Raw genomic sequence first — 24558 nt, forward strand, 5'->3', positions numbered from 1 at the left:
TGGCACAAATATACAACCATTTGGAGGGAAAGGGGCATTGCATACAAACACCAAAATCTCAATCCAACATGGTGGCGGGAGCTTCATGATTTGGCCTGCTATGCAGCTTCAGGGCCTGGATGGCTCACAATCATTGAGGGATTAATGAATTCAGAGGTGTATCAAGACGTTTTACAAGTGAATGTAAGGGCAGCAGTCCATGAACTCAACCTTACGAGAGGCAACAAGACAATGACTCAAAACACTCAAGTAAATTAACTAAAGAATGGCTGAGAAGAAGACGATTTGTGTTTTGGAATGGCCAAGTTACAGTCCTGACCTTAACCTGATTGAGATGCTGTAACATGGCCTGGAGAAGGCTGTGCAATCAAGACGGCCCAGAAATATTAATGAACAGACTTGTAGAATTTTGGACTATTCCTCCTATGTGCAGTGTTGCATGAGTCTTACAAGCAGCTACAGGAAGTGTTTGCTTGAGGTTGTTGCTGCTAAAGGAGGATCTACAAGGGTTCACTTACTTTTTCCAGCCTGCACTATGAATGTTTACTCAATATGCTTAATAAAGACCTGAAAATTATAAAAGTATTGTGGGTTATTAGTTTAGGCACTTAGTGTATGTGACATAGTGGAGGAAAAGACCACATTTTATTAATAATCAATGCTGAAATCCAGGCAATTCCAAATGGTCGATTACTTTTTCTTGGAACTATACCTATTACCATCAGGCAGTCCATGGATTGTCATGTGGTATGGTGGTATTTTAACTCTTTGACGTAAAAGTTCAACCATCCATTTTCATTTGTTTTTTCATTTCATGATCATACTGTTTCCAGAGGATATCTTTGTGAACCTCTGTGTTAAAGTCTTCTCCAAAAGCTAATTGGAGAAAGGTGTTTCAGTTAAGGAAATGAGATTGCAAGTGTGAGTTGCACTGGTGCCTCACCCTCTAAATAAGGGCACACAAAGCTTGGTGAATGACAAGTGTGTTCTCCTTGAGAAACAGTGTGAATCATGCCTTGATCCAAACAACTGTCAAAAGACCTTGGAAGACACAATATAGAGATACATGAAGATGGAAAGGGCTACATAAGCACTGCTAAAGACCTGGAAGGTTCCTCAATCCGTGATAAGACACATTGTTCACAAATAAAGAAAATTCTGAATTGTAGCTACTGGGCATCATGCAAAGATTACTCCATGAGCACAAAATGCAATCCTGAAAGACATGCAAAAGATCACCTATCAATCTATGTAGTACAAGGTAGCAACCATACATGTATGAGACTCCAGTCCATAACAGGTTACATTAGAACATTAAAATAATTGGGATGAGAATAGTCCATTCAGCCCAACAAGCTCATCCATCCCATTAACTTAGATTGTCCAAAAGGTCCCTAAAGTCCTGCTCTCCACCACACTACTTGGTCTTATTTTGTGTGTCCATGGTTCTTTGTGTGAACACACGTTCTAACATTTGTGCAAAATATGCCTTTAAGAAGTTTCCAACTGTGTCCCAGTGTTCTACACACCCTCACTTACTCATAAGAGGTCAGTCTGAATTACTACATGTACATTGTTGGAGTGTGGGAAGGAACTAGAGCACAAAGTGTAAACATGTTAGTTAATTCCACATGCTTAAAAGCGGAGTACCAAGATCAAAGAGGGCTGCAAGGGAAAGCAACCTACTATGCTGGCCCTCCATTCCTGGCAGCAGGACATCATTTATATAAGTGAAAAGGGAGGCATTTCAAGCAGCCATTCATTTCCAACATGATAATACTGACAGAGGGACGCTGGAGTGTGTTGTCACACACATGCGAGTAGGAGGCAACTAAAGGGCTTAGAGAATGGTACCGACTCACCCAACCGGGGGTGGCGGAGTGCACGGACTTTCTTTCTAAGTTCCCTGCAGACCTTTCCCAGGAAATCCCACCAGGTTCCGGTGCCTCGACTCTGAAGATGTCACTTCCTGTCGCGAAGGACGGCATCACTTCCTGTCCCGGCCCTGTGGACGACATCACTTCCCCAAGACTTCCTATAAAACCTCACTCCCCTCCTCTGGATTTCAGTTCTGTTTTGGACTCAATCTTGTAAACTACTCTTGCTTTACAATTCTTTATTTTTGCAGCCAGGAACATATTATACAGGTGGCTGCCCCAAACCTTTACCATGTCTGATGTCTTGTACTTTCATAGTGTATTAACTTCTGGCAACCTTTCACTTGTAAATTCAGATTAGATAAACACATTTTCTGCAATGGAAATATAGGGTTGTAAGCATGCAGGTCTTCTACCATCAGGAGGCTTGTGATTTCTAATAGTAGGAGCCCATTCATATTATCAATTATCAAACCAGCTTAATCTAGTGTGGGGGACTGGAGCCAATGCAGGCCATACTGAAAGCTTTGATGGGGCTTCAGTCCATCATAGTGCACTGTAATCAGAATTGAAAAATAACTATGCAATTCTGTGATTTGGGAGTTTGATTTAGGTTTTAAATACTTATGTTTAGTACAGACACATACTGTACATTTGCTAACTGAAGACAGCAGAAAAATCTTTTCAGGCAGTTGTAAAAATCCAAGGACTGTAAATGAAGGTTAGTGACTGGAACAGGTTTAAGTTCCTGACTGACAGAAGAAAACAGACTGGGCTAAAGGAAGCTACTCCATGTATATTACTGGTCAGCAGAACCTGGAAAAGGCTCACTGAATGTGCTACCGTGTTACTAATCCATAAATGGTATCGGTCAATGGAAAGTGCGAGCTTCAAAGAGCCAAAGGCCCCATTGACGCAGATGTGACGTCGACTCTGTACCAAGAGAAATGCCTCAAACTCCTCCAAAATGGGCTTACAATTGTCAAAGACCCAATGAAAGAACTGTCAGACAATACTGTTTCAGTGGCTTCTCTTCGGCTGCATGTATGCATGTATGTACAATACTGTGCAAAAGTTTTAGGCAGGTGTGAAAAAATGCTGTAAACAAAGAAAGCTTTCAGAAATATAAATAATGATTGTTTATTGTTATCAATTTACAAAATGCAAAGTGAGCGAACAAAAGAAAAATCTAAATCAAATCAATATTTGGTGTTACTACCTTTTGCTTTCAAACCAGCATCAATTCTTATAGGTACACTTGTACAAAGTCAGGGATTTTGTAGGATTATAGTCAGGTGTCTGATCAACCAATCATACCAAACAGGTGCTAATGATCATCAATGTCACACGTAGGTTGAAACACAGTCATTAACTGAAACAGAAACACCTGCGTAGGAGGCTTAAAACTGAGTGAGGAACAGCCAAACTCTGCTACCAAGGTGAGGTTGTGGAAGACAGTTTCATGTCATGGCAAGATTGAGCACAGCAACAAGTCACAAGGTGGTTATACTGCATCAGCAAGGTCTCTCCCAGACAAAGATTTCAAAGCAGACTGGGGTTTCAAGATGTGCTGTTCAAGCTCTTTTAAAGAAGCACAAAGAAACGGGCAACGTTGAGGATCGTAGATGCAGTGATCGGCCAAGGAAACAGTGCAGCAGATGAAAGACACATCAAGCTTATTACCCTTCGAAATCGGAAGATGTCCAGCAGTGTCATCAGCTCAGAACTGGCAGAAACCAGTGGGACCCAGGTACACCCATCTACTGTCCGGAGAAGTCTGGCCAGAAGTGGTCTTCATGGAAGAGTTGCAGCCAAAAAGCCATACCTCCGACGTGGAAACAAGGCCAAGCTACTCAAGTATGCACAAAAACATAGGAACTGGGGTGCAGAAAAATGGCAGCAGTTGCTCTGGACTGATGAGTCAAAATTTGAAATATTTGACTGTAGCAGAAGGCAGTTTGTTCGTCGAAGGTCTGGAGAGCAGTACAATAATGAGTGTCTGCAGGCAACAGTGAAGCATGGTGGAGGTTCCTTGAACGTTTGGGGCTGCATTTCTGCAAATGGAGTTGGAGATTTGGTCACAATTAATGGTGTTCTCAATGCTGAGAAATACAGGCAGATAATTATCCATCATGCAATACCATCAGGGAGGCGTATGATTGGCTCCAAATTTATTCTGCAGCAGGACAACGACCCCAAACATACAGCCAAAGTCATTAAGAACTATCTTCAGCGTAAAGAAGAACAAGAAGTCCTGGAAGTGATGGTATGGCCCCCACAGAGCCCTGATCTCAACATCATCGAGTGTGTCTGGGATTACATGAAGAGACAGAAGGATGTGAGGAAGCCTACATCCACAGAAGATCTGTGGTTAGTCCTACCAGCCGAGTTCCTTCAAAAACTGTGTGCAAGTGTACCTAGAAGAATTGATGCTGTTTTGAAGGCAAAGGGTGGTCACACCAAATATTGATTTGATTTAGATTTCTCTTTTGTTCATTCACTGCATTTTGTTGATTGGTGAAAATAAATGATTAACACTTCCATTTTTGAAAACATTCTTTGTTTACAGCATTTTTTCACACACACCTAAAACTTTTACACAGTACTGTATATTAATTTATTATTATACTGCACTGTATATTAGGAGTGAAAGCTGCATTTTAAAGCAGGTTAAATACCATATATCCTTTTTTTGTACCATGCTTCTCATGACTTACAGTTCCGCCATGGTTACTGTTATATTTCAAACAGGGTTTCTCTCCTAGCTAGTTCAAAGTCTTCTTTTGTCTTTTTTGTTTGTTTATTTTTGAGTCTGTGCTAATGTTACTTTTGTTTAATGTCTGCTTTTTTTTCTATGCCTGTGCTGTGGTCCATGTATTTTGTGGGTGGTCCTCCAAGAGGCAGGACCACCTACCAATATCCACCAAGGACTGCCCCCGACCCTATAAAACCGGAGGATCTCCCATAGGTCCTAGTGGTTCATTTCAATTGTGCTAGGGAGTTGGTGAGTGTTTGTTATTTGATTCTTTGGAGTTTTGGCCATTTATGCTCTGGTTGTTGACTTTGCATTTCGCATGTGTATTGGGACCCTTTTTTCCTGTGGACTGCCCTTACTGGCAACTCAACAAAAAAACAATTTATTTCTTATATGGCCAAAGTTTACAGAAGGTATGCCTCAATGGGCTTTAACAGCCCCCCAAGCCTTGACCCCCTAAGAATACATGAAAAAACTCCCAAAAAACCATCCATCCATCCATTTTCCAACCCGCTGAATCCGAACACAGGGTCACGGAGGTCTGCTGGAGCCAACCCCAGCCAACACAGGGCACAAGGCAGGAACCAATCCCGGGCAGGGTGCCAACCCACCGCAGGACACACACAAACACACCCACACACCAAGCATACACTGGGGCCAATTTAGAATCTCCAATCCACCTAACCTGCACCTTTTGAGGAAAAATAAATTAAAGAAATCTTGAGAAAGGAAATTCAGAGAGAGAGAGAGATCGAGATCTCCTTCGAGGTAGGTTGGGTGTGCAAATTGTGACAAAAAAATGGGGTAAATACAACACACAACACAGAACACAAGTGATCCTCTTCACAGAGCTTGACAGACAAGCTATCATGGCCGCAATACAAACTACAAGGGAAAACGCAAGAATTGATTATAGCACTCACTAAATACAGAACGATCACATATAAAGGATACAGATTTGTTCCAAATACATGAAAAGCAAAGTAGAAAATAATTAACATGAATTAAAAACAACATCATCTGTCCATCAGCTAATTGTAGAACCAGAAAAGGAGTCAAACAACCAGACACAGTCAGAGTCCTGGAGACCTCGACCAATTAGCCACCTTCCCCTTATTGGCCATTCGACAGCTGAGTCAGTGCTGGGCCAGCCAATCACATGAAAGGACCCTTCTACCTGATGATTCCAGTTCTCCTTTATCTAAGCAAGCAAATAAATTGGCAATACAGAAGTATTGAAGTGCCACACGAGAATACCAAGAACAGCTTTGCTGTGCTCTACAGTGCTTCATGTACTTACAAAGCATTTTTGTTATAATAAATCTTTTATTTTATAAAGATTAGACGTGCCCCTTTTTGTATCTGGCCAGGGTTTTTAACTGGGTTTCTCCCTCTAGTGGGCATTTTTTTGGAAGTGATTGATTGTTTTGGAACTCTCAGTCATAACATTTACTTGGGAGGGATATGTATAGTGTCAGATACGCGTGAGAATAAAAATAAGGTCCGATGGCCAGGGAAGACAGACATAACAAAAAAAAACTTCCAGACAGCTTGAGAAAAAAACAAAATCTGCAGGGGTACCGAGGCCACGAGACCACCTCTAGGCATTCTACCTAACATAAATGATCTCAATCAGACCTCATGGTTTACATGCTTCACATGTTAGAACTTGATGATGATGGTCATGTGGACTTCTGGCCTTTAATCAATCAATGGAGGGATAGCACGGTGCTTTGATTAGGTGGTGGTGGCGCAGATCGCCACCACAGAAAACCGGAAAAAGAACAGCAGGGAAATAGGGCTTAGTACGGATTTCGGAGCCACCAAGAATGATAATGATAATTAAATGCATATATAGAGTATCAAGGTTAAACTAAAATGAAGCTATGAGAAAGCCATGTTAAAATAATGAGTTTTTAGCATTTTTTTTTAAGTGCTCCACCATATTAGCCTGGCAAATTTCTGTCAGTAAGCCGTTACAGATTTTTGGTGCATAACAGCAGAAGGCTGCCTCACCATTTCTTTTAAGTTTAGAAGTCTAGAAAAACTGGTTCTCTGATATTGATACAGCAGTCTAGCTGTATTGAAATAAATCTAATTAATGCATGTGGCTAATGCTAAACTTATTCTTGCAAATATTTCACAAACTTAAATTAGGTTGAATGACCTCCCCTGATCCCAATTATTCTAATGTTCTAAAAATGGGCTTCCCACCCACAAGCATGGAGACTCTTCGACTGTACATAGACACATTTTAGTAGACATATCTCCAAAGAAGCTGGTTTAAAGTTCTGCCATTTGTAATGAATGGCAGACAGGAACTGGCAACCCAGCTTGGACTGAACAGGTATCCTTTTTCAGTTGGGAGTCCAGTATAATGGAAGGACCAGGGGAAAACAATTGATTCAGGACATTTTCTTCCCAAACTTGATACACAGCAGCCTCCCTGGTTTAGGATTCCCACACGGACGCCCACAAAGCATGCTGGGACCTGTAGTCCTGTGGGGCAGCCATGTTCGTTCTGTAGGGGCAATCATGGGAAGTTGGAGGGATTCACACTCCCTACGTTTTAGGATTTCCGATTGACCTGGAAGTACTTCCATTGGCCTATGCCCTGGCACTAGAAGTTCTCCTGGTTCCAACATAAAAAGGAGCCACTCGACCGCATTCAGATCTAACCAGAGTCAGAAGGAAGTAGACAAAGCTTGCCTGGAGGACCAGAAGAGAGGAGAAAGATATTGAAGAGTGTAAAGGTATTCACAAGATGAAACCTTTTGTTTACATAGAGAGTTGTGTCTGTGTGTTTGTGTTTGGGGTGCTGCAACACCCCCTGGTGGTCACACCTTCCAAAAGTAAAGGTGTCTTTGTCCCTGTTAGCTCAAATGCATGCTAGCAGATCTACATGTAGTAATCTCACATTAAATATAACTCATTCTGGCAAAACTCTCCAGCCTGAGCCTAGAGGAGCTCAGCTTTCTCAAACAGTAAAGCTTCTTTAAAACTAAGTGGCCATTAGTGCTTCATATGACCAGATCTGGCTTTGGCGCTCTGATTTCTTCAATGAATGCCGAACACCTTACACACAAGGACGAACCGGTCAGCTCTCCCGTGGAGTATACATTTTTGAAAGCTCAAAACAGGTGCGCTAGCCCCACAGGCAATGCATAATTTGTTTCTCAGGCAGAGACTTTTGAAAATTGCAGGGGATCTGGAAAAAAAGGATGAACTCAATGCACACACACCTGACTTTACAAATTAAAATGCACAATGAGCTGCTGCAAGACACGTAAATGTGCAGATAAACATTTCCTTTGTAAGCAAACAGACACACACACACACACATATGCAAAGGTGCATATATACACAGAAATGCATTTGAACACAAACACATACACCACAGATAAGTGCAAAGTTAAAGTAACACAGAGACATACATAGTGGCCTACTGGACATTAAAGATTGTGGATTCAGTTCCCATAATTAACTCTAAGAGTGAATCTGAATGAGTCATGTGGCATCTCCATTGTCCACTAGTTGTAATAAAAGGATAAGTGTCTGTTGGGACCTGAAGGGATGTGCCACAGAGCCCTAAACCTTAGACACAACTCCATAGACACAAGTTCCAGATTCAAATAATAATTTATTTGGTAAAATACCTTCAACAGGTTTCCAGAAGTTATGCCAGACACAATTCTCTCTTTTCCTTCTCCTTCTCCACTCATCCCAGTCAACCTTTGTCTGCCCTCCACAACCAACGTCAACTTGCCTGGGTGAGGCAGAGAGGCTTCTTTTATCTCAGGCCTAGGAGTACAGGGCATCATTACCTGTAGGAAGCACTTCCAGGTCAGATGGGAGCTCCACAAAGGAAAGATCATGAATTCCTGCAGCGCCCCCTGTCAGCGCTCATGGAACCCAACAAGGCTGCTCTATGGGACTACAGCTCCCAGCAAGCTCTGCCAGGGGTCCATACTGGTACCGAAGCCCAGGGATGCTGCCGCCTAGCATGTTAGGGGAGTTACTGGTCAGAGTAGGTCATCTCCCCTTGTCCCTCCATTACACCGGCCTTCCGGTGTACCCACTTCCATGATCTGCCAATCTTCTGGCTAAGGTAGGGAATACCCTGCCATTCTTTGTATCCTTTTCACATGGTGGTCTCCCAGCCAGGGAAGGTATCATGCATCATCCAGGTTGGAACTCCTGCCCCTGCCTGCAGATCATCAAACTGTGTGACTGTGTGTCCATCTGGTTGCTAGGTCTCTGTCATTCCCAAATATGGGGTTGAAATCTCAGTAATCAACATAGATCTCAATGCTAATATTTGCAGTGCACCACCTATTGGAATGTATTTTGTAACATACATAGTAATAAAATGCATTGAATTTGTCAGTCCAACATATGGTCATCACAAACATTTGTAGTAATAAAATGCATTGCATTTTTCATTCCAACAGATGGCGCACCACAAACATTAATCCTGCTTTTTATGAATCCCATACCAATAGGCATATAACAGATATATGCATTGCATTGGTTATTCCAACAGATGGCACATCACAAACATTAACACTGTGTTCAAGAATCCCATACCAAATCGCGCATCACAAACATTAACACTTCTTTTACGAATCCCATACCAATAGGCTTTTAACAGAGATATATGCATTGCATTGGTCATTTCAACATATGATGCATCACAAACATTTGAAGTAATAAATTGTATTAATGCAAATGTCTGTGATGCACCATATGTTGGAATGACAGATTCAATGCATTTTATTACTACATATATTTTTAAAAATACATTCCAACAGATGGTGCACTGCAAATGTTACTTAGATTTCAACCCATGTTAGATAAGTAGGACAGTTTGTATTGAAATAATTGTACTACATGTGGAAGTTTAATAAATTACTGCGGAATACATAAGACACATCTCCTCAATTCGTGGCGTACCAAAGTATATCTCTCTGTCTTCAAAGGGGAAGGTCACAGTGGACAAAAATACAGCGCTCTCTTCAAGGGAGTCGGCTATAAGACTGAGGTACATCACTGACAACAAACCTTGCACACCCACTTCAAAACAGCTTCTTGTACCCCTGTGTGGTTGGCGATTTACATACGCTAAAAGTTTCGATGAAATGCTCCTTAGAGCTCCTCACACCATGCTGGTCATATCAAAAAAGAACACCTGGAGAGAACCTCTACTGGTCAATTGCACTATGGTTCTGAAGTGACCAGTACCTCTTGTGGCACATTACAAGCTGCTTCAAGTGCTTTTCCAATGCCCGCACCCTTATCTGAGGGTTCTAGAGGTGTACTTTCACCAAGCCCCATTGATCTGACTACTTCTTTCGTCCCTCCTACCCAAATACCCACCCAAAAATGTGTACAGGCTGCCAGACAAGTTCACCATCTAAAGTTGCAGTCATTTTTATATTTTTGTACAAGCTTTAACATCCACTGCGTTTATTTGCTGATTTTCTAATGTCTTGCAAACACCATTCATGTCGGGAGCATTAGGATTAAGTCCCCCTCTAATCCCCCCTCCTCCCTGCCTGCTCCTTTTTTGTGCTTCTTTGCAATCTGACTGACCTCCCCCTGCCGCCACCCCATTGTGTCCTCGAGGCGTTCCATTTGTCCTCCACGTCTTGTTGTAAATAGCCCACTATTCTCGCCTCAGCGGTGCCAGCTTCTCAGATTATCAGGGCAGCTCTCAGCCTGGTGCTTTTGTGAGGTTATTAACGTGGGGGTAACTTACCCACCCATGGCCACACTTGCATCTCTTAAGATGAAATGGACTAGATGGGCTGATCACTTCAGAGATAAGCTGGTGCAGTCTCTTTATTAAATGGCCATTAGTTACACTCATGAGTAGCACATGAACCCGCTGTGAGACAACAGGACCGGCAAAAACGGAAAACTCCAGCTCCATATTTTAAATCCAAACACACTGGCTCTGTTCCTGGGATGGAAATGAATGCTCAAGATAATACATCTTACTCTGTTTTAATAAAATGAGTGAGTATCAGATCATTACCATTTCACTAGTTCCACCAGGACTGGACAATACACTTAACACACAAACTAGACACTGCCTTGCCACTGTAGCCTCCACCGACTGGTCTCTTAGCCCAAGACAGAACATCAAGCACTGCCAACCTGGCTCAAAAATGCATATGAGAACCCACTAAACAGGTAACCTAGTCCAGACTACCCTGACTGGACACCAGAAATAGTTCTGCATCATCATTTTCCTGGGGTTGCCACTTACCACTGGAACAGTCAATGCCTCCCCAGCCTGGCTCACACTGACAGGTGTCTGGAGACACACATCGGCCATGAACGCATTCCTCCGTGCACAGAGCTGTCAAGAGAATAAACATAGAAGGGGTTAAGTTCACTCAACTGGAAAATGGGGAAAAGAAAGAAGAAAAAAAAAAGTAAGAAGGTACAGTCATTACACATATAGCACCCTCCATAATGTCTGGGACAAAGACATATTTTTCCTCGATTTACCCTCTGCTGCACAGTTTAAAATTCAGACGTGAACATTGCAGACTTTCATTTAAGGGGATTTGCATATATTTTGGTCACAATACTTTTTTCCACATGGTCTCTCCCCCAAACCACCCATCCCCCCCCCCCAAATTTCTGGGCATCATAATGTTTCGGACAAAGCAATAGCAGGTCTATTAAAGCCATCATATTTAGGACTTTGTCTCATATCCCTTACATGCAATGGATGCTTGAAGTTCATTGACATCACCAGGTGCTGAGGGTCTTCTCTGGTGATGCTGTGCCAGGCCTTTAATGCAGTCATCTTCAGCTCCTGTTTGTTTTAGGGGCTTGTCCCCTTAAGTTTTCTCTTCAGCATATGGAAGGCCTGCTCAATTGGATCTGTGACTGGCTTGGCCATTCAGGAATTTTGCATTTTTTAGCTTTGACAAAACTCCTGTGTTGCCTCAGCAGTTTGTTTGGATCATTATCATGTTGTAAGATGGAGTCTAAGGAGTTTGGAGGCATTTACTGGAACCTGGGCAGATCAGATGTCTCTCTACACCTCAGAGTTCATTGTGCCACTGCAGTCAGCAGTTCCATCATCAGTGAAGAGAAGTGTGCCAGGACCTGTGGCAGCCATACATGCCAAAGCCATAACACCCCCACCACCCTGTTTAACAGATGAAGTGGTCTGCTTGGATCTTGGGCAGTTCCTTGTCATCTCCACAGTTTGCTCTTACCATCACTCGGTTATAGGTTCATGTTTGTCTCGTCTGTCCACAAGACCTCTATCCAGAATTCTTCAGGGTCTTTCGGTCCTTTTTCACAAAGTGTAATCTGGCCATCCTGTTTGTGTGGCTAACTAGTGGTTTGCATCTTGCAGTGTGGCCTCTGTATTTCTGTTCATGAAGTCTTCTGTAGATAGTCGTCTCTGACACACACACACACACACATCTACCCCCTGAAGACTGTTTCTGATCTGTCAGACATGCGTTTGGGGCTTTTTCTTTACCATAGTGTGGATTCTTCTGTCATCAGCAGTGGAGGTCTTCCTTGGCCTACCAGTCAGTTGCAATTACTGAGCTCACCAGTGCCCACCAGACTGCAGGTAAAGACAGACCATGAAACACCTCCTGATCTGCTCTCAGCTGGAAAAATGCACAATGGAGGACCTCATCATGGCCACAGACAGAGCTATAGCCTGCACTCACCACTGGAAGGGCATATAAAACCTCTGTTTAAGGACTTGAGGAGAACAAGAAGAAGAAGGCCAGTGCATTCTTTACTCTTCATGATATTCTAGACAGTTGATTGAATCATCCTAAGGTTTTACGGATGTCTCTAATGGTGGTTTGATTCTTGTTTTACAGCCTCATAATGGCTTCTTTGACTTTCACTGGCACAGCTCTTGTCTTCATGTTGACAACTACAGCCTCCAAAGGGTAGAAGCATGCCGAGGTATCTTATGAAGCCATGAAACATACCTGTGGAATTACAAACACCTATGACACCAATTGTCTCAGTCATTATTGTGCCCTGAAATGAGGGCACATGTAGAAAAAGTGTTTTGTGACCACAATGTGTGCAAATTCCCTTAAATTAAAGTCTGCAATGTCCACTTTAGTCACATCTGAATTGTTTGATTTGTAATTTTAAACTGTCAGAATGGAGGGGTAAATCAAGGAAAAATGTGTCTTTGTCCCAAACGTTATTGAGGGCACTGTAATTGCTGTGTTGCCCCCAAGAATGTAACTGGTCAGACTGAGCAACTAACCAGGAAAAAAAAAATCCCAACACCCCAATTCCCAGGACTCTACAGGTAAACTGAATTATGGTGGTCCACCTGGGTGTTGCTCTGTCTCATGTCCCAGTAGAGTTTAGCTGACATTAAGAGATGAGACATTCTCAGAATCCAAAACACTGACCGCCACCAGGCAAGCACCACGTTGATTTCTCAGATATTGGCTTAATCCGATGTCACATTAGATGACTACTAGTTGGAGGGAATGTCAAACTTGAGGGCAGTTATGGATCTCATCATGTAAGTATGCCAGATTACACGACCGTAAGTCACAACGTATGTTAGATTAGATGATTGTGTGATGACCTTCCATCAATTTCACATTTCCAAAGTATCGCAAGCTCCTCCCTTTTACTGACAGCCAATAGCGTGCGGCCTGATGAGCTGGCACACATGCCAAGGCTTTACAGGGGCAGCAACTTCAGCCGCAATCTCTGCTATTATTATTTTTTTTTGATTGTGTCATGGTACTTAAAATATAAGACATCAGATAGATAAGTCTCTCTGTTGCTCATGAGCTCCAAAACACCTATGTTCTTTACTCCTCGTTGCTGCATTATATGTCGTGTACTCCTCGTGAATGCTCATTGGTTGTGCACACAGAGCCCGCCCCTTTGACTTAAGACAAAATCAAATCTGTTTGACTTTGTTAGGGCAAGTCACAGAGTGGCTAGGCTGAGTCGCGGGGTATGTCAGACTGCATGACTAGTGGTCACAGGAGTGTGCCACAAATCCCTGCAACTTGCTAAGATTATGTAAATTAAACCTGGAGCTTAAAATCACTGGAAAAGTCATATAATGTGACATGGGCTTTAGTTGGACTCCACATGTTGCTGCAAACAACAGAAACTCTTAGGACTGTTTCTAGCAAGTACTGACAAGTTGGCACGCATTCCATTCATCTACCATACCTGCTTATCCAATTAAGCAGGGCACATTCTTATGTCTGTGTGGTAGGTATCACCTCCGGGTACGCCAAATTTTCCTCCCACATCCCAACTGTAATTTCTAAATTAACCCATATGAATGAAGGTGCCCTGTGATGGACTGGTGTCCCATCCAGGGTTGGCTCCTGTCAGGACTAGCTCTAGCCATGACACAAGCCGCAAAAAGTATATGTTGGAAACAGGGAAAGAGAAACAGGACTGGCCATAACTACCAAAAATCAACAAAGCAGGCAACTGTCTAGTGTCCACCCGTATGTGTACAAGGAATGCTGAAGTGTGGACACATGATCGTCTCCATCCAAAAAAACGTATGCTTTCAAGAAAGCAAGTGTAGCCAAATTTAAAAGAACAAACAATATATGCACTCCTCCACCCTGGGTGACCTTACAGGTCACTTCCATAACAGAAGATGCCAGACATTACACAAAAGTGATCAGATTGTGCGTGTTGCTGGGTGTTTGTGCAGACGTTTCATGAGAGATGGGACGTGCTAGTCTCTGACAGTGTGCCCAGTTGCGATGGAGGAGTGTGCGTGAGGAGCATGTGAAGAAGAGATTGAAGTCAGTATATATGCTAGCTTGACTGGGTTTTTGCCAGTGAAGGAAAAAGCAGCAAATTGGAAAGCACATATGGGGCACAGACCTCTTGTATGACTGCATGTGGCGTGTGTGGCTTTGCAACAAGCACGGCAGAAAATGTTTAGCACAGAAATTGCACATTTTGTAAGACGCTTACGATAAAAGCATCTAATCATTTAGTGAGTTGTTAGATTTTGACTGTTTTGTGGAGTGGAAATTCAAAAATGTAGAAAACAAAAGAGGATGCCTACATCCCTTTAGATGGTTAACGCTAGCAAGATCGCTTTCTATGGGATGATCGCACACACAGGGCCCTATTTGCCTGCACATTTCTTATCCAATTTGTGTGTGTTCATCCTTAGTACACTTGGATGTTATGCGAGTAGCTCAAATATGAGATTTTGAGTGCAGGTTCAGGCTGATGGGATGAGTCCCACGCATCCACGCAGCGCAGTGGTGTCTCGAGAGGCAGACAAAGGCTTATTTATGCTGAGCTGCGGACTCTTCCCAATCGATAAAGAGACGCAGGGCCGCTGCTACAAAACTGCGAATGACAATTCAATCAGCAAAATCATTTTCGCTTCAGTCAGGCCGCCTCGTCAGCAGAGCGGCACAGCTCAAAGCTTCCGCAGGGCGGGCGCAGCGCACAGGCGCTTATCTACGCGAGGCGCCGCGACGATCTTATCGAGCTGCCTAGTAATTGGCAATTGTCACCATGCTGCCAAGTGTGGCTCCTCGTCGTCCTTCAGCATAGCGCAACAAAAGTGACTACCACCACCCCCCCACCCCCCCATCAGCATTAGCCCCCTGAAACTCACTAACAGTTCCAAGTACTGACATCATCTCACTACCCCAGTACACCCCTCCAAAATGAGAAATACTCATTTACCATTATCTACTCCCCACCAGTGGTGACCTTTGCAAGGCACTGGCGCTGTAGAATTCTCGGTTATTATATTTTGGGTTTTTCTTTTAAAACAGATCTGAATTTATGAAAACAGAAAATGAAATCTTGAGAACTTTGGTGTTAAATGTACGAGCACATTGGCTCTGTGTGCTCCCTTTTTACCCATGTGAAAAGAAACCATCCCACTGTTTGCAAATTCCTGCACCTTCAAGGGGTCACAGGGGACGGTAAAGACCTTCACAAAAGAGGACCAACAAAAGCAAGAAAGCAATTGAGCAAGTAGACATAGTACTGTGTGAAAATAGGGATCACTAGGAGGCAGCTGACCCTGGTACATATGGTGTCCAGCAGACCTTATTGGTAGGTAGGGTTGGTTTCTAGTCTGGAAAATGCAATGTTCCCCCATGAGGATACAGTGTAGACCTTCCCAGAGAGAGAGAGAGAGAGAAAAGAGTGAATGAGGCTATTGAGGGCTGGCATGAAGTCATCAGGCATCCTGGCAAAAGAGGTGGAGGTGGTTTCCCTTACTAGGGACACTGGGACCAAGATACACATATTTAGGAGAAGTGAGGGAGGACTCCCTAGGAGGATACAGAAGGGTTGGTTTCTACTGTGAAAAATGCAATGGAGAGTGAAATCAGAGAGAATGAGACAATTGGGGACTTGCATAAAGTCTTCAAGCATCCTAGTCAATAGGTGGAATTAGTGTCCCTTACAGGGGACGCTGGTGCCAACATACACATTTATAGGAGCAGTGAAGGAGGACTGACAAAAGGATAGTCCTTCTCCATCAAACTACTAGAAGGAAGTAGGCAGATGGTGTGGTGGACAGGTGGGGCTCTTCCCTAACCGGGACGCCTGGAAGGACCGGGAGAGGGACAATACCTCCCTGGGTCCACGAGAGGGCAGCTGCCCTGGTCTGCATTGGGGCCACGGGATCAGAGCTTAAAAGTTCAACCCGGTTGGGGCCTATGGCCACCACCAGGGAGTGCCCGGAGGATTATGGAGCCCTGGATTGCAGCACTTCCGCCACACTCGGAAGTGCTGCCAGAAGATCATTACGAATCACCTGGAGCAGATCCGGGGCATTATAAAAGGGGCCACTTCACTCCATTAGTCGAGCCAGAGTCGGGAGGAAGAAGCTTACGAGTGGAGGAGTGAGAGTGGCAGAAGAATAGAGGAAAGAGAGAAAGAAAGAAGGGACTGAGTAATTGTGGCTGATTTAAGCATTGTGTGATGCTGTAAAGATTGGGAAGAAAAGGATATTAAAACGTGTGTGATTTTTGAACATCTGGTGTCTGTCTGTTTGTGTTAGGGGGCTGAACTTCCACAGTGGTTAGATAGTGACATTTATATAGCGCTATTCTAAGCACACAAGGCACTTTACATTGACAGTGAGCAGCCACTTCAAAGACCAACAGTGTATAGCGTCCACTTGGATGATGTGACAGCAGCCATTTTTGCGTCAGTATGCTCACCACACATTAGCTATCAGGTGGTGAAGTGGAGTGAGAGAAAGTAAGTCAGTTAAGAAACTGGGGATGATTAGGGGGGTCAGAATGGATGAGGTCATGGTGGAAAATTTAGCCAGAACATTGGGAAATACCATACTACTTTTAGAAGGATCTTTTACGATTTCAATTGGTCTGGGCCTCAGCTTTATATCTCATCCCAAAGAAGGCACCATTTTTATAGCACGGTGTCCCCATCACTGCACTGGGACATTGGGATCCACACACAGACCACAGGATTAGCACCCTTGCTAGCTTGACCAATAACTCTTCTAGTATCTACCTAAGCTTCTCATGGATGGTTTCCCATCCAAGTACGGGCTGGATGCAAATGTGCTTAGCTTCAGGTGGATGACCTGTACTGAAGTGCACATCAGTAACGTACCAAGAGTACTTCTCTCAGGTTCTGAATCTCTTCTGGATAAGCGTTAGCGCTGGACACCCCTGTCTACTCACTGATAAGGGATATTCCTCCATACTCTCATATACGCTGTGCCATGAACACTTGGAGAGGTGGTATGGCTGCTGGTGCAGTGAACAGTCCCCAACTAACAGACAGGCCGTGTTTTTCATTTAAGACAAGTGGAATCTAATGATGCCTGAAAAATCCTGGATCTTTAAGGCTTACCACAGGCTTAGTGTTACAAGTACGGTAGGGACCCCTATCTCCATGTGGAGTTCCGGGACTGGACTAGAAGTGAATCTGTGAGTCAATTTATAGCCATGAAGGTAAGTCTGGAGTTGAGAGTAGAGTTTTGGGTAATGGCCCACTGGTGGGAGGAAGAGGCCAGAATGGCTGATGAGATTTCTAGGCAAGAGTACTTTCTTGGTATGGGAGACATTGACACGTGGATGGTAGATAAGGGTATAACCAGACCTGTCATTCTGGGATTGGGAATTCTGGGGGCTATGAAGAAAGATTAAAAGAGCTGAAACTTTTCAGTTTTAGCAAAAGAAGATTAAGAGGAGACATGATTGAAGTGTTTAAAATTATGAAGGGAATTAGTCCAGTGGATCGAGACTGTGACTTTAAAATGAGTTCATCAAGAACATGGGGACATAATTGGAAACTTGCTAAGCTTAAATTTCACACAAACATTAGGAAGTTTTTCTTTACACAGAGAACCATAGACACTTGGAATAAGTGACCAAGTATTATGGTGGACAGTAGGACTTTAGGGACTCAAAACTCGACTTGATGTTATTTTAGAAGACTTAAGCAGATAGAAAATAGATAGAAATTTGTTGGGCTGAAAGGCCTGTTCTCGTCTAGCTTGTTCCAATGTTCTGGGAGGGTCTCAAGGGGATGTGCCCATCTATCACACTGATAGGTTCATTCAATTAATGATTTTTTTTATCTTCTGTATTAAAAAAATACTTGTGAATTCACAAAGAATTAAATTTGATTGAAAGACACCTATCTAGTAACCATGATTAAATTTCGTGCCCAGATTGGTTATTTGGCACTGGCAGTAACTCATCGCTACATTAGGTGGGAGCTTATGCATTCATGCAAAGTCATTAATGAAGATAGTTGATTATTACACAGCAGACAGCATCATTTTAAAAAAAAAAATGACAGTACGGATATTACAAAGTGCATAAAATCACTCATGCGACTTTTATTACAGACAAGATTGGAAAGAATTCTGCTTCTCAATGTGATGTAGCAAAGAACCCCATGTTGAAGGCGACAGAATGCAGATGACAAGTCGTAAGAACAGGGGCTTGTGCTGGTATTAGACGAAAAATTGGCACCAAGCAGAGTCCGACTCATCACGATGTCAAGTCTGTTCACTGTGGATGACGTAGGCACACAGAATCCCTCACAATTCATACTGAACACCAACTGAAGGAGCTCCACACAAGGTGAGTTGTAATTTTGTCTCTCTCTGTTTAGCGGTGTGCGTGTGCATCCTGCACCCACTGTAGTGTTTTCACTGCTAATTCTGCCACAGTGATGTTGTATTCTGACATCAATTGCATAATTATAAGGACAGCATTCACTTAATATACTATTTGACTAATTTATCTTTATATATAATACGCTACCGTGGCTGTTAGTTTGTCTGTCCAGGATTTTAAATCACCTGTAGCTTGCAAACCATTTGACCTATTCATCTGAAATTTGGTACACATATACTACGTGACGTCTACTATCCGCTTTCGGGGTGATGATTGACCTCCAAGGTTATTCCTCTTTCAATCAACTCTCGGCAGCAGCTAGAAGGGCGGCCATGTGGCGCATGCGTACGGGCACCGTTCTCATCCCTACCACTTTCACCGTCACTTCCCCTACCTCTTCAAATCTTAAATCATTTTTGAGGCAGATTGAAGACTTAAGTGCCAGCGTAAGTGAAAAATTAAGGAAAATGTACTAAGTAATTGCAACACAAACACTGACTTAATCAGTTTTAACACGAAAAGATGCCAACGAAAGGAGAAGAAGCGGGCCGCTAGGGTGGAGAAAAGAAGAGCTGCTCAGCAAGCAGCAAGCAGCAAGCACATCAACCTCTGAGCAAACGAATGCTAAACGTACAGAGAAAGAGTCTGAAAACTAGGAATGCTTAAGTCAAGTGTAACGTGCTGTGTGCCGTTACTGGTATTTTATATTACAACTACTGTTGGGGTATTCAAAATATTAATGCATTTGTCTGGTTTTATTCCTATGCTGTTTTCTAGTTAGTTCCAGTTTAGCTTCTCAGTAATCATTTTGGAAATTCATACTGACGAGTGCCTGTCCACAGAAATACAAAAGCCTGCATTAAGATCTAGTTTGGACAACAGTTCTGGGTGCAACAACCTGTGGGACAGCAGGGCGCTTTTTTTCCCCTGCCACTTATTTTGTGGGTTTTTTCCAATATTTTATATTTTATTCCAGGTGTGGAGAGATGTTAGCAGGGCAGCCGACCCAATTACTATAAGGGATGCTTCTCGAGATTGAAACATGACAGGTTGTGTCATGGCAAAGAAAAACTTCAGGAGTCTGGATGCCTTATGAAATCAGACAGGACTTTATTCACATGGCACTGAATCGGTAACGGATTCATGAAGCAGTCTCCGAATTGTCACCATGTGCAGTCCTTTTATGTTCTTGTTTCCACCCCCATCCTCTTGTGTGTGTGTTATCACCCACGCTCAGAGTGCTGGCTTCCTTTACATACAGTAGTCCGTTCATACAAAGGACATACCTAAGGCACTTCCTCTTATTGTTCAGGCACAGTTTCATATTATATGTTGTAACGGACATCAGGAATGGCCTGGCATTCTGGCTGGGATAGCTCATGGACCATTACCCAGCTGAGAGGTGAGTTTGTTGGAAGAACAGAGGGAGAATAGCTCCATGGTCTATTTACCTCCCCGAAACAATAGGTGGCAGCCCTCTTGGACGACGGTGTATGTGTGGATACCCACAGAGCTGGCTGGGAGTTGTATTCCGGTAACACTGCGAATGCGGTGTTACAGCCATACCACCAGGGGAAGCTGCAGGGACAAATCATCCTCACTTCAGAGAACATTTGTCTGACTTGGAAGTACCTCCAGCCAGTAATGTTGTAACACCAGAAGTACTCCTGGGTCCAGCATAAATGAGGCAGAGTTTCCTGTATGGGTGGTCAGAGTGTATGGGTGGAAGGCAATTGACAAATATCACCAGGAGGAAAGAGGGAAAAGGAGAAGGTAGAGAAAGGAAGAATTGCACTGTGAAACTGTTATATCACATGTGCAGATTTGTGTTATAATAAATCCTTATTTGAGTTTATATTGGTGTTGGAGAGTTTTGGGGCTCACTGGTGCTCCCTACTGGTCACAGTGTATACATAGTGTTTTCCACTACACAGTGGAACCTCGGTTCACGATCGTCTCTGAACACATACAAATCAGGTTACGACCAAAAAATTTGCCAAACTTTTGCATCTGTTCACGACCACACACTCAGTATACGAACAAGCCAGTTTCCCTTTCGGTTTGTGCGCACCAATGATTTCCGCACGAGTTCAGTTTCTCCCTGTGCATTCCCTGTGCAGCAAGCGACAGAGAGAGAGCAGAAGAGAGAGACAGACACTTGCACGAGAGACACACACACACACACACACACACACACGAGAGAGAGAGAGACACGCAAGCGTGCGCATGAGAGAGAGAGAGAGGGCCAGCCATATAAGGCCGAGAAGGCAGTTTAAAAACAAGCCCGGTGCATTCTTTAAGAGACTGCTTCGAGCATTGTTTTAACCTTGTTGTATTTAATGAAGACTTTTTTCTATTGGATTTTAACCTCTACTTCACTTCTGTTTACAGCGATCGGTTCGTAGCGTGCATTGTTGCAATGTTACTTTTCTTGGTTGTTTATTAAATTATGGATTTTTCAAATGTTCATTTTTTTCCCTGTGCTTAAAACTCATTAAAAAAATGAGTGTTTTTAGTGAGCGGTTCGTAGCGCTATAGCGCAAACTCTTGCAATGTTAGTTTTCTCTGTTGTTCAACGTTTTCTCAGTGTTATTCAATGTTTTTACATTTAGTTTACTATTACGCTGTGCATTCTATGGTATACTTTAACTATATTCGTGCTTAAAAATCTTTAAAAAAGTATATTTACATACAGTTCGTACGGTCTGGAATGGATTAACCGTATTTACATACAATCCTATGGGGGAAATTACTTCGGGTCATGACCAAATCAGGTTATGACCAGAGTTTTGGAACGAATTACAGTTGTGACCTGAGGTTCCACTGTACTTATATTTATAATACATAGAGAAGCATATTCATTCATTTAAGATGGTTAATGAGATAGTTCGCTTATTAGCTCATAAAATAACCTACAGTTGGTGCCAAAAAACTACTCTATTGTTAACAGCCCTATGTTCTTGGACATCCATATTTTATCAACTCTTTGAGCAGCTGCAACAGTGATCATGTCTGACTGGCAGTACAATGGTACTGCAACTGTGATGAATTTTATTGCTGTTGTGAGGGATGGCTGGGAGCCTGGCCCAGCCAAGAAAGATCAGGGGAGATAGCATACACAGACATTATTTCCCCTGAACTTCCAGATGATAGCTTCTCTGGATTGTGGCAATCCCATGGTTTCCTGCAGGGCATCATGGGAACTGGAGTTTTTGGACTCAGCCCCACTGGGTTCCGTGGGTACTGCCAGGGTGTGCTGTGGTGTACTAACAAGCTCTTCCTTATTATGCTCCAGCCTAACCCCAAAGTGCTTCCAGACCACGATTATGGGACACCGGAAGTACTCCCAGGTTTCACATAAAAGGAGCTGCCTGTCACTGTTCGTGGAACAAGAGCTGTAAGGAAAAAGGACAAAGCTTGCTGGGTGGAGCGGAGGAGGCAGTGACCGAGAAAGAAAGAGAAGAAGGAAGACAGTGTTACTGTGGTTTGTAATTGTTGTTGTGGAGTGGGAAACACTTACTGAAGAGTTTCCCACAAATAAAATCCTCGTTTTCTCTGACTTGTGTACGAGCCTGTCTCGTGTTGGGTGTTTGGGGAGTTGGAGCGCCCTCCACTGGCCACACTGTACTGCTGACAGTTTACATCAGGGTGTCAGACTGATGTGGTGTTCCAGGTGCCACGGAAGTCAGAGCTGGGAATGACGTCACACTTAAGTTGCCTACGTTTCAGTAAAACAAATATGGGTGCGCCCAGGAAAATCTTTGTTGTGCTAGCTTCATCAGAATAAATACCAGTTGACAACACCACATTACGTGCCATTTTGCATATCCAAACACCATAGCAACATGACAACAGATAGACATTGGACAGTACTGTGTGAACGACTGATTTAATGAGACACAAATATACTGTTTATTAGCATGTCTGTCTAATACTACAGCTTTCACAAAAGTTTGTGGTGTACATCGCAATTTTGGATCGAGTTCATGACCTGAAGTTGGGCCATCTCAGGCTTGACAGACCAGCCCTAAGTTTCCGAGTCGGAAATCCAACTTAAGGGAGTGTCCCCATTGAAAATTCCAACTGGGAGCTCTGAAATTCCAACTTCCCAGTTCAAATTGAACACATCATTACATCTTGGTGGGCTGCAGTGTGTACAGGTTTTTATTCCTACCACTTAGTAACCAATTATCGCTGATAATGGACCAGACTTTGTTATGTTGATTTTAATTGACTGGTATTTTAAGATTCACAACTCTTGCTCCTTTTTTCTTAACCAAAAGTGGAATGGTGGCTCTCTAGCTAAAAGGATCTGTGCTGGTAACTGGAACGTTGCCAGTTCAGGAATGCTACTCCTCTGGGAACCTTGAACAAGGTCCTTAACCTGAAATTGCTCCGGTTGTTGATGTATAAATAGTTGACCATGTGCTTTGACCCCAAAGTTTTTCTCTTCCTCTCCAGAGAGTAAATTGGGGTATGCAATAAATGACAAATTCCTAATGCAAAAAATTGTATACAGTATGGCAAACAAGAACATGAGAAGTTTGACAAATGAGAGGAGACTATTCAGTACATGAAGCTTGTTTGTTTAGCTAATAGCTAAGCTGTCCCAATATCTCATCCAGATTATTCTTAAATAAAGTGAACTAATTAAATAAATTATTATTACCATTATATTGAGATGAAACACAAATCATCAGATAGCCAGACTATGTGACCATCATATAATATCTGTTTAAATAAAAGATTTCAGATCAGGTCAGGTTGGGCAGCATGTACTGGTACAGTGCATTGCTGGACCCACCACACGATGAAACAGCTCGGGATCCTGGTTGGCATCCCCCCAGGCAGACACGTAATCCAGCCCCACCCTCTGGAAAAGACCCTCTGTCTGCCACAGCCAGGGGTTACATGGGTGTCCCCTTGACCTGGTCCAGCTGCTCGAGGGTCTGCGAATCACGCCACATGGCTGTAGTGCCATAACTGACGCAACTTCACAATGCAGGTAACATAAAGAATAAAGGATTTGAATTAAAAAAAAAAAAAAAAAAAAAAAAAAAGAGGTCTAAGAATTATTGATCTGCTCTGCCCTACAATACATGCTGCTTCAGACATAATAAAATCAGTTTTGGAAAGAATCTAAATTGGCAAAATGAGAGCAATAATAAGCCGTGGAATTAAATAAAGTGTTTCATTAACATCAAGATTTGGTATCTAATTAGGATATTGGAGATAAAGAAGATGGTGGCCCTCCAGGACTGTTTTGAGACCCCCCAGAGTTAACTGGTAATGTGTTGGCTCGCTGTGCATCTCATTAAGGTTTGCTTAGTTCTTAAACAAAAAGGATTCTGAATCTTGTAAAGCAAGTCAATTAAAATTAAGGCAACAGACGTCTTCTCCATTAGCAACAATAATTGGTTACTAATTAGAATGTTGGTTGGAATGAAAACTTGCAGCCTCTGCAGCCCTCCAAGATCGGAGTCTGGTTTTATGGGAGATATCTCAGTTTGAGATAGCATAGCAATGCATCATTCCATAACCATAAAGCTATTAGTGCAGCATCTGCAAAGCAAAGAAAAAAAAAATTGCTGAATCAGCTATGCCCCCTATAAGTGTTATTTATACCAAATGTTGCTACACCAAAACTGTCTGCAGTATCAAGAAGCTCTGTCACCGTAGTCAGAAACCTCGGCTTTGGCAGAAGACACCATGAGAAAAAGACAAAAACCATGGAATTTAGAGACTTTGCTACCTTAAGGCTGTACATTTTAAAGCAGAT

General features: G+C 42.9%; 1 protein-coding gene across 3 annotated transcripts in view; it reads right to left on the minus strand.

The window, feature by feature from the left end:
* Positions 1-24558, minus strand: part of megf11 (multiple EGF-like-domains 11) — a 127979-nt gene that overhangs the window by 80069 nt on the left and 23352 nt on the right. For all 3 annotated transcript variants that reach the window (XR_007933725.1, XM_028823102.2, XM_028823104.2), the window contains one exon: positions 10904-10996. Coding sequence is in view for 2 of the 3 variants with exons in the window: in XM_028823102.2 (XP_028678935.1) it covers positions 10904-10996 (93 nt within the window). In the remaining variant the exon portion in view is untranslated. The remainder of the gene's footprint in view (positions 1-10903; positions 10997-24558) is intronic.

Source organism: Erpetoichthys calabaricus, chromosome 17 (assembly GCF_900747795.2).
Source record: "Erpetoichthys calabaricus chromosome 17, fErpCal1.3, whole genome shotgun sequence".
Taxonomy (NCBI): domain Eukaryota; kingdom Metazoa; phylum Chordata; class Cladistia; order Polypteriformes; family Polypteridae; genus Erpetoichthys; species Erpetoichthys calabaricus.